The 12,063-nt window shown below is 37.0% G+C and overlaps 1 protein-coding gene across 2 annotated transcripts in view; it reads right to left on the reverse strand.

Annotated features, from left to right (window-relative positions):
- LOC150098264 (spatacsin) overlaps positions 1 to 12,063 on the reverse strand; it is an 891,110-nt gene that overhangs the window by 27,722 nt on the left and 851,325 nt on the right. The window contains exon 40 of one of the 2 annotated variants that reach the window (XM_090406151.1): positions 7,431 to 7,580. In XM_090406151.1, the coding sequence (XP_090262277.1) occupies positions 7,431 to 7,580 (150 nt within the window). Of the gene's footprint in view, positions 1 to 7,430; positions 7,581 to 12,063 lie in introns of those variants that run through there. The other variant, XM_090406152.1, reaches the window with a different exon arrangement.

Genomic DNA, 12,063 nt, shown 5'->3' on the forward strand with positions numbered 1-12,063 from the left:
CTCCGCATGTCAGGTATTGATGGTAGGGCAGCTGAAGAGAGTTCATCCATGGACCAGAAAGGCTTCCTAGATTTTAGGCAAAGAGTAGGTGGATTTATGAGAGTATGGTGCAGGGGCAGGAGTGGGTTGCTCATCACTTTATTAAATTCTTTAATCGACGCTTGTCTTCTCCGTATGTTTGGTGGAGCAATGTTAGATAGGTAGGCAGCTAGGAGAGAGAGAGAGAGAGGGAGGGGGGTTGCTTCTCACTGTCCCACTAATTGTGTGCATGGTAGAATTTAGCTGGGTGTCTATAATGTTAGTGTGTGCACTTCTTTCCTAGACAGAGGCACAGTATTCTACTGCAGATGACCTTAGGACTTCTGCACCACAACCCCAGGTTATTCCAGCAAGTGTGGAAATGATACTGTTTCTCGTTTTAATTTTGTTGGACAGGTTGGTGATGTGTCTTTTATAGGTTATCCATCTGTCCAGGTTCACGCCAAGGTATTTTGGGTGGGGCTCGTGTTCTACCATTTTTCCACAGAAAGAAAAGTTGAGGTGTCGATTTGTCTCTGCATTGTTCAGGTGAAATACTGTGGACACAGTTTTTGTTGGATTTGGCTTCACTTTTCCAGGATGTTAAGGTCTGTGTTCAAGGTTGATTCCAGGTTGGCAAAGGAGGTAGATTGATGTAGGATTGCTAGGTCATCGGCATACATATACTTGCTTGAGCTGGTATGTGGTAAGTCATAAACGTAGATGTTAAAGAGTAAAGAGGCTAACACAGAGCCCTGTGGGAGACTGTTGTGAAAGAATCTGGACCTACTCTTTTTTCTACCAATATGGACCTGGATCTTTCTGTTGGAGAGAATGGATTCAAAAAGCTGAATTATTATTATAAATATAATAATAATAATAATAATATTTATATGTATGGCAAGGTGTTTTTTGTTTCCTATTTCTGTTATCAAATGATATATCTATGGTATCGCTACCTGCTTGGGACTCATTGGTCTTTTGGCTGTCATTCCTTGTTCTTTAAGCACATATAACATATCTTCTCATCTGAAACAACAAGAAGATCCTATTCTAATATGAAATCTCTAGAACAGTTGAATGTATTATGAGGTATTACCATAACTGGCATTCTCTCCACCATAGATATTATTGCTCATAGTGTTTTTACTGTGTTCACTAGAAACACAGTTTTTTAATTAATTGTTTTCAGAGATTCTGCCAGTCCTAAATTCTTATGGATAAAGAAGAGTGACACCCCATTGGCTTTTCACCTGTTGCAAAGATGATGAGAAACAATATATTAATTATGTGTGTCAAGATATATTTTGTTCCTTATTTCTGTTAGCAAGTGATTTACACACAGTTTAGCTCTCTTACATTTTTCTCTGTATTCTTTTAGGGCATATACCAATTATTTGCTGGGAACGTGCAGTATGCTTTCTTCTTTTCTGGACTGCTTCTTTAACTTGTTATGTCCACCATGGGATTCTTATTTTTCTGTCCTTGCAGACAACTTCACCACACCTCCCTAGTTGAATCAATCAATATGCTCTTCAGAGTTTGCTACTGAGACGCCAAGGTTTGGTTTTCCTGTTTTTGAACTGTTTCATTCTTTCCACAATAATGGTTGTATAATTCAGTCTACAGTTTACCTCTAAAAGCCGCTCAACTTTAATTCTTTTTAAAACTTTTTTTACATACTTTTCTTTTCAACATGATATTAATTTTTATCCTACTTAAAATTAAGTGATGGTCATTTTCTCATTTCAAATCCTCTATACACCTCATATGCTGACAAGCATGAAGATATCACTGTCAACAATAACATAGTCAATGAGGCTTTTCTCATTTCTTGTCTTCTCTCCACATGAATTTGTGCACATCTTTATGTTGGAACATGGTGTTAATAAAGACTGGTCCATATCCTGAGCAGAAATCCAGCAGATACTTACCATTATTATTAGCATTATTGTTTTCTTCAAAGTTTCTCAGAACATTTCTATATGCTTGGTGGAATTCACTTCCTACTCTGCTGTTTAGATCTCCAACAAGTACCACTTTTTTTTCCCACTTACTTTGTCAACTGCCTATTTTAATGATGCAAAAAACTCTTCCAAATCTTCTTTAGGAGAACTTCTGTGGGACCACAGGCACAAATAAGTGTCACTGCCCAATTTCCCATTTTGAAGTTTGCCCACATAACGCTACTTGAAAGTGCCTTCCAATCAAGAAGTTTATCTTCATGCTTGGCATTGAATGCTATTGCTACTCCTTCCTTTCCTTGATCATTATTGCCTGAATATAACATTCTATATTTAGTAAGATCTCACCTGCTTTTGTATTCTTTGTTTCAGTGATGCCAATTATGTCCATGTGGTACTTTTCTAGTTCTTCTGCAAGCTCAATTTCCTTTCCATTAATACTCCTTTATACTGATGATTCCTATCTTCGGTTCTTCCAAGGTTGGGTTTATTGTTCTTCTTCTATATGTTGAGCTTGAGAATCCTGTAGCCAACTTTTCACTGTTTGTCCTGACGAAAACAGCAGAGCCTTGTTGAACTGGACAACACCCCAGCATGAAATCTCATCATGTTGTATTTCTGGTTTAATCCAATAGAGAGTACAATTTGGTTGGCTAAGTGTGAAATTTCCAGTCCATCCTTGTTTGTTCAGTATCCAGTTGATGCCTACTAACAGGGTGCACCATGTGAAGGTGAGGATTGGACATTAGGTCAGAAGTTATAGTCAGTTCTTCACATTCCTTAAAGGTGATATGGAGGTCTCCTCCTAGTTGTTTGGCTTTGACCATTAAGCGACCATTTTTGTGAAGACAGAAAAGATAAAAAGTGAGGTGGAGTGCTGTTGATGAAAACGAGTTATGCAAAAATAGTGGCAGTGGTTTTGAGACAGTGTGGTGTGAGATAGAGGTGAATAGAATGAAATACTTGGTCAGGTGTTGCTATAGACCTGGTAATGTGGAGGGTAGTGACCATGAAATGTATAAGCAAATTAGCCAACGAATGGAAAAGGGTGATTTTAATTACAGCAATATAGACTGGGATGATGACACAGTGACTGAAAGTAAAGAAAATGAATTTCTTGAGTATTTGAGGAAGAACTATCTCAGGCAGTATGTATAATATTGAAAAGAAGCCAAGTGAGGATCAAAGTTCTTGGATTTGATCATCTCATCAGAGGATATCATTATAAATGAGGTGTTGACTCTCCCTCAGGTTGGTAAGAGTGACCATGAAGTGATTACCTTGGTGGTTGCCAACCAAATGAGGACATAAGTGAGGAAAGCGTACAAGGGTGGTCTCAAAATTTCTTGGCCTAACAATGAAAAAACAAATCTATAATTTCAAAATTATTTCCATTTTTCAACATAATCTCCCTTAACACTAATACATTTATTCCAGCGATGCTCCAGCGCCATTATCCCATCCCTGTAGTGGTTCTCAGTAAGATCTGCAAAATACCCCTCTACAGCTGCAATCACCTCTTGATTCAAAGAAAAACACTGACCAGCAAGGAAGAGTTTTAGTTTTTGGGAGGAGATAGAAGTCAGAGGGAGCCAAATATGGGGAATAGGGTGGATGTTCTAGTCATTAAAAGATCAGAATAATAATCCACGGTTATTGCTTTACCCTTTTCAAGATAATTAATAAACAAAATGCCTTTAGCATCCCAAAACACCAATGCCATGACCTTTCCTGCTGATGGAACCGACTTTGTTTTCTTTGGCACTGAATAACTGGCTTTTGACTGCTGTTTAGATTCTGGTGTAATGGTGAATCCAAGTCTCATCCATAGTAATAAATCGATGCACAAAATCAGTTTTATTCTTGTTAAAATGCTCCAAGCACTGTTCAGAGATTTTCATGCAAGTGCGTTTTTGATCTGCTGTGAGCAAGCACATCACCCATCTTGCGCAAAGCTTTTTCATTTGCAATTCTTCATGAAATATATCCTACACTTCTTTTGAAATGCCTATAATTTCAGCAATTTCATGTGCTTTGACTCACCGGTCATCCAGTACCATATCGTGCACTTGATCAATGATTTCTGGTGTTGTTACACTTTTTGGACGTCCTTCACATGGATCATCTTCAAGGCTGGTACGGCCATGTTTAAACTCAGCAGCCCTCTAAATTCTTGAAAATGAAGGAGAAGAGCTCATAAACTTTCATGAACTTCGAATTAATTTCTTTTGGAATTAACCCTTCTTTTACAAAGAATTTTATAACCACACGATACTCAATTTTATCCATTTCGAGGGATACAGATAACACTTTGGCTTCAGACAGCTGTATAAAACAAACTACTTGATAGAATGACTCGCAATTTCACATGGATGCTTATGACAGATGTACCAACTTAGAAAAAAAATCTTGCTGATAGCCTTGCCATCTATGGTTGAGGCCGAGAACTTTTCAGACCACTCTTGTATATGTGGAACTACAAGGCTTGTGATTATGAAGAATTCAGGGAACAGCTTGCAGCTGTAGTATGATCATTGATGATTAGTATCAACCAGAACAGTCCCTTTAATCTTCTGAATATATTTTGATTAGAGAGGCTCGACTGCTTCCTGTAATAATGGTATTCTAAAGCTCTTTAATATATATATGTTAAAGAGTTCTTCTTTTCCACACTTGTTAGAGGTATTTAGAATGCAGAGAAGTTGCAATAAGCCCTTGTTGCAAACAACTCTTTGCATCAGCCCCTGATCAGAGTGAGAAAAGAATATGATCATTTACTCTGTTACTTTAGAACAAAAGTAGCATTTATTTCAAATGTGTGGAAAATTAAAATTTTAAGAGCAATGCTTGAAAAGTCTGAAATGTTTAGAAATGCAAGAGGAAATGATCCAGAGATGAAAATAATTTTTTTCCGAAGTATTGTAAATTTTAAATTAATCAAAACTAAATGTTAAATATAAAAGTACTTTGTATTTAAATATATTAAGCATATATATATATAAATATATATATATATTTTTTTCTTCTTTTTTTTAATAAATGAACTAAGAAACATACAAAACTAGATTTATTTGGCAGTGGAATGAACTTTCCTACAAACTGAACTAAGTTTTGCATATGATTATGTGATTATGAAGAGCTCAGGAGACGGCTTGCAGATGTAGCATGGAATGAGGAGTTAGCTGAAAAGAGATCAATGCAGCTTGGGGGATTTTCAAAAACTATTTAGTAGATGCAATGTCTAAATGTATACCACGGGTGAGAAGGTTAAATAAGGTAGGTGTGAGATGGATGAATAGAGAGATTAAGCATGCAATACAGAAAAAAAAAAGGGCATTGTGGAGACAGCATAAGAGAAGTGGAAGTAACCAATTTCATGAGGTCTACAAAGACCAGGCAAGGAGGGTGACTTGGTTGGTGAGAGTAGCTAAAGAGAGGTATGAACAGCAGTTAGCTAATGAAGCCAAAAAGAATCCTAGGGAGTTCTTTCGATATGTAGTCAGCAAAAGAAAGAATGATTATGGAAGGATGACATTGATTGGAGGAAATGGTATAAAGACAGCTGTTGCAGAATGTGTGGTGGAGATACTTAATGAGCAGTTCATAAAGATCTTTCAATCTTGTGAATGTGACTTCATGGAGAGATTAAGAGCAGCTGATGATGGGGCGGAGAGACTGACTGTAAGTGAGCAAGAGGTGTTTGGGGAGTTGAGTAAACTAGATGTAGGACTGTGGGACTTGATAATATATCACCGCATATTCTGAAGGAGTGTGCCAGAGAGTTGACACCTGCCTTGACATATTTTTTTAATACGAGTCTTGCACTTGGTCAAGTTCCTAAAGAGTGGAAGGAGGGCATGATTGTGCCACTTCATAAAGGAGGTGATCGAACTCAAGCATCAAACTATAGGCCTATCTGTGCATCAGATGTTGTGGTTAAGTTGTTGGAGAAGCTTGTGAGAACTAGGATCCAGAGTTGGGTTGACAACAATGGTATAATCTTTGATGGACAGCATGGATTTGCTAAAGGGAGGGCATGTTTTAGTAATCTACTTACTTATTACAATAAAGTGACTGCTTCCTTGGACAGAGGAGAAGGATACACAGTAATATACTTGGATTTCACAAAAGCTTTTGATAGAGTACCTCATGATAAGTTGACAGTCAAACTAGAGCAGATGGGGTTGGATATTAGATTAGTGCATTGGATTGGAGACTGGCTATCTGATAGGTATCAACAAGTTGTGTATGGGGGTGCAATATCCAGGAAAAGGAAAGTCACTAGTGGAGTGCCTCAGGGGTCTGTTTTAGGGCCATTACTATTTAACTTGTATATTAATGATATTGACGAAGATTTGGATGGAGATATTCAGTTGTTTGCAGATGATGCAAAGTTGGGACGAACCATAAAGAGTAGTGAAGATGTTGTGGCCTTGCAAGAAGACTTGAATAAATTGAGTGATTGGGCAAGCAAATGAGGATGTGAGTTCAACGTTGCAAAATGTAAGGTTTTAAAATTTGGAAAACAAAGATGGGATGCAGAATTTATGCTTGGTGAGAATATATTGTTGGAAGTAGAGTAAATAAGAGATCTGGGGGTGATAGTGGATAAGGATCTAAAATTTAAGGGACACATCGCCAAAACTGTGAAGACAACACAAAGACTTCTGGGAATGATGTGGAGGACACTGACGTGTAAAAGTAGGGAGATACTTGTTCCATTGTATAAGGCTTTGATTAGGCCACACATGGACTATTGTGCCTAGATTTGGTCACCGGGTTTTCAGAAGGATGAAGAGATGTTGGAAAGGGTCCAAAGGCGACTGACTAAGGTAGTTTCTGACCTCTGGAATGTTGAGTATGAGGAAAGATTGAAAAGATGTAATTTGCAGAGTCTCGTGGAGAGAAGGAAGAGGGGAGATATGATAGAGACCTACAAGTTGGTAAGGGGTTGTTATAGGATCAATGGTGGAGAAGTTCTACAGAGAATAGTGGGAGATCAGGGGAGAACCAGAGGTCATCCCTGGAAACTGTATAAAGAGGGTGTGAATAAGGGAGTGAGAGGCAGGTTTTTTCGTGCAGAGTTGTGAGTGACTGGAATGCCTTGCCTGAGAGTGTGGTGTCTGCAAGGAGTTTGAATGAGTTTAAGACACGGTATGATGAGATGTGTGTGAGATAAAAGGACCTCCTAGATGAGTCTTTGACTCCATGAGGTCTTGCTTAATAATAATAATAATATTCAATTTAATATAACTGAATATTAAAAGTATGATGAATTAACTGAGTTTGAATAATTGGATAAGCTATTGTAGTTCCATTCAAAAACAATAACATAAAATAAAAAAAAATAAAAATCTAAAATCAGACAATGGATTTCTTTTGATTATATCACTTTTACTGTCCTGTCATCTGTGAGAATAATTTTGCAATGTTATTTTGGATTTTTACCTCAAGGAATTTTTTATGTCCAATAATGAATGTGGATACATCAGTTTCGTTCAGGCCTACTATCCATACTGCAGATGGTTGCAAACAGATCTGTAGGGCTACAAGTTCAGCCATACGGGAACAAACTAGAGCTTTGCGTAAACAGTCAGCCTACAAAAATAAATGCATAATTAATAAAAGGAAAACATTACATTATAAGAAGGAAGCTTTTTAGACTACTTTTAGCATTCATTCATTTACTTGACTTAGAATGTATTCTAAGATAAATTAAAATTATACAGTATTATATAAATTTAAGAAATGTAAATGCTAATTGTAAGAGAATTCTCTCTCTCTCTCCCCTCCCTTCATTAAAATTTTTTAATTTAGAAAGCTTTGGTATTTCAAATTAGAAGCAGTTGCATGTATATCACACATGCATGGAAGATTTAAATTTCTTTTCTACATATTTAAACTATTTACTTTTCATAATGATGATACTAACGGTCTTTGCAATGCCATTTGAGAGGATACCACATAGAACTCTGTTATATAAACTGAATCAATTGGGATGGATACAAGAGTGGCTGATGGACAGATACCAAAAAGTAGTACGTGGAGGACAATCTAGGAGAAGACAGATAACTAGTGTGCAACAAGACTCTATGCTTGAACAACTGCTGTTTAATTTGTCTATTAATTATATAAGAAATTATTAATTCAAAGAGAAATATACAATTGCTTGGTGATGATGCAAAAGTAGGTATTTCCACGTAAAACTATGGAAAAGTGCCAAGTGCCTTTTGGGATGATGGACAGAATGCTACCCCAGCAAATTAACGAAGGTAGAGATGTGGGGCATAGGGATAGGGAGTTCAGAGGACATATTGCATATGGCAGCAGCTGTTCTTTATTGTTAAAACACACTCTCATTTCATTTTTGACAGTTTAGCAGCCGTTATGAATCCCTGCTTGTATATATAGATTTGTGGCTACAGGATCCATGGAAGATTGATAGCAACTCTCTGAGGGAACTTGTAACAAAATAACAGAAAGAATAAGAACAGAAACCAGATTTGGTTTGCAAAGTTCATATAAGACTTGATGACCAGAATGTATAATCCCAGGAAGGAGATACTCATGAAGTATCTTTCTGCTCAAAAAATTGTTAGCAGAAAATTTTATAGTTTCAAACACATAACTTATATAACAAAATAAATGAATATTATTCAGCACAAATAATATAAAGGATTAAACATACTGAATTATGAAGTATAGCAAGTGATAAACAGTCAAATTTTCCTAATACATATAATTTGTGTGCATTAAAAGGAAAAACTAATTTAAATCTAAACATCTGAAGAAGAGTTTCCACTATTAAAAGTGATCTTGTGTTTATATTATGTTGTGGTAATACCAGATTGCTCCAGAGACATGTTTTAAGTATGAACACCTATTTGAGAGAAGCAATGAGCCTATTATACTGTCTGAAAATGAATAGTAATGATAGGATTTCTATTCTTTTAATTTGGGAAACTAATCCATATCTTGAAGTTCCTAATAATGTAATAGTTTCTGAACCTAGTAAACATGTGGTTGTGTTTATTAAAGGTAGCAATTGTTACATCATGCAGTTATTATTTGTTGCATTGACAATGTTTTGTGATATTCAAAATGAAATATTTACCTTTCCCCTGTTGCCATGTTATCTTTCCCAGTTCAAAAGTCTTCTTATGGCTTTTATTTAGCTACTAGTATATGCAATATAATAAAATAAGATGAAATATATAATAAAATAAAACCTACTCCAACAACTTGGTGATGTGGGGGATATAAAAATAGGCCATTATGCAAGTTTTGTGCACTTGTAAATATAGATAAAATATAAGAAATTCACAAGTGCACAAAACTTGCCAGAAACTTGATACAGTTTCTTGAACAACTATGTTTGAGGCCATCATAATGGTCTTATTTTTATAAGACCATTATGATGGCCCACATCACCAAGTTGTTGGAGTAGGTTTTCTTTTATTATATAGTTTCTTTATATCAACCTTAAACACAAGAGGTCATTATAACACATGTGATGCATGTATGGGCAAATGATCAAGGAGAAAGAGAGAAGGAATCAATCTCATGAAGTATTTCTTGAAAAGCTAGGGGTTATATTCATTGGAGAAAATGGAATGGGGAAGGCTGTTCCAAAGAACAAAGGAAGATGGAATAGAAAGAGGATAAGAAATTGATCTGATAAGTTTGGAGTGGAACTGTGAATGGATGTTGACCATCAGTTGCTCATATGATTCTTCATGATTAAAGAAAAGTAGAGGAACGATAGTGACCAGTTTGATGGAGAAGTGGTGCTGTCGCAAGTCTGTAAAAAAAAAAAAAAATACAGAATTAAAAAAAAACAGAACAATACAATATTCAGTTGAAGAGCAATTCACCCAGCACATAACATATGGAAACCCAATATCTGGTAAACAATGACTGCACTGAAATGGAATGTCAAGATGCATACCAGCACCACAGCAAGCCTTGAGCTTTAACTTCAGAACATGGTAAAGCAACTTATTGAAACACTACTAATTCTTGCAGGCAAGCACACTAGTTGACTGATCTTGGATAGCCATCCAGGATTTCCCCCACCCCACCTTGTTTTTTTTCTGGATGTTCACAGGTCACATTGTATGACAAGTATGGCAGTAGGGCCATAGCTCCTAGTGATGGTGGCCTGAAACAGGATTATAAAAAAACAACAACAAAAAAGAAAACGTGAGGTTCATGGTGTATGAGACCTCCAGTGATGTACTGGCCCTTTTCATTTTTAGTACCATCACTAGGTTTCCTCCACCATACACAGGGCTCCACATGGAAGGGAGGGAACTCTAAGTATCAGACTGCACACCTGAAGTCCAGAAAATAAATCATGTGGGTATTAAAATGCATGAACAGCATCACAACATCAATAAACAGGATCTGGAAAAGAAAGAAAAAAGTTGTGGAAAGTATGCAAGGAGAAAAGTGATCAGAAAACTCATGAGCAGTACAAAGTACAAGAAAGAAGGATAACCCAGCATAGCAAGGTGGCAAAATATTATGGTAAAGTGCAAGAGAAATGACAGTGCCCTAATTAGGCATTTCTCTTGCACTTTTTGTTTGGCATGTTCTCAGTGCTGGCAGAGTCTCAGCACTGAGAACATGCAACTCCGAGCAAAGGTGGACCAAGCTCTCATCACTCCTTGTCTCAGTATCTCCCATAATGCAAAGTACATCTCCTTGCGGACATGTATACTGCTATGCATTAAGGGAGGGCCACTACCCAGACCGGTTTTGACCTTTATCGAGGTCTCATCGGCCCTTTCCTTAATACATAGCAGTATACATGTTCGCAAGGAGATGTGCTTTGCATTATGGGAGATACTGAGACAAGGAGTGATGAGAGCTTGGTCCACCTTTGCTCAGAGTTGCCTGGTGTTGCACCACCTTACCTCAGTCCTGAAGATATTTGCAGGCACAAACTTTGTTTGCTTACACTTGGATAAAGGATTAAATAAAATTTATTATAGTCTAGCCAAGTGCAAACTAAACTTCCAAGATCTTTCTCTAAATCCAGAGTAATTCAATAATAAGGTGGTATACCTGTTGGCAACTTGTATAGGTAAATATGACCTCTCCTATTTCTTCTGCCTTAGTATCTCCATGTTTGGGTCTGCCTCCCACTGATGAGACCTCAATAAAGGTCGAAACCGGTATGGGTAGTGGTCCTTCCCTTAATGCATAGCAGTATACATGTCTGCAAGGAGATGTGCTTTGCATTATGGGAGATACTGAGACAAGGAGTGATGAGAGCTTGGTCCACCTTTGCTCCGAGAGAAGAACAGTTCCATTACATAATGGAGGCTCCAAATTTGATGTAGCAAATACAGGCCAATTAATATCTCAAGAATAGTGGTTATGGTATTGGAAAATGGGCAAACAGGAATCTGATAGTCTATGAGAGAAGCATGGCTCTGTGAAAAGAGGTCTTGCCTTAGCAATTTATTCATTTCTAGAATACAGTGTGCCAGATGAGTTAGATAAAGGGGAATGACCATATCTTAACATAAGCTGAAAACATTTGACAGGATGCATATGGAAATGTATTACAGTTGGAACAAATGGGGATGAAAATGAAGATGACAACATAAGAGGTTGGGTGATGGACAGATGTCAGAAAGTAGAATATGATGGAGTTAAATCAAAAGGGTAGAGAATGGTGTGCTACCACAAGATTCTACACATAGGCCACTACTGCTCAATTTGTACATTAATGATACTGGTAATTAAATGAGGGGGAACATCTTATTTGATGATGCTAAACTGGGGAGAGCAATGGTTAATAAAGATAGTGTAGAGGTACTGAAGGATGGGTTGAATACACTGACAAAAGATAATGGTTAACAGTTTAATGAGGCAAATCATAAGATTATGCACTTTTGGTTAAAGAGACCAAAAACTGTATATTATACTGATAGGGAATTGTACTGCATGAAATAGATGAGGCTAGGGTTTAGGAGTGATAGCAGAACATATCACAAAAGTGGACAAAATAGGTCACTGATGTAAAGAAAGACACACTGACAAGCAAGGAAAAGTACTGTTATTATCCCTC

The sequence above is a fragment of the Typopeltis vanoorti genome, chromosome 16 (assembly GCF_054136105.1).
Source record: "Typopeltis vanoorti isolate ZY-2024b chromosome 16, IOZ_Tvanoo_1.0, whole genome shotgun sequence".
Lineage (NCBI taxonomy): Eukaryota > Metazoa > Arthropoda > Arachnida > Uropygi > Thelyphonidae > Typopeltis > Typopeltis vanoorti.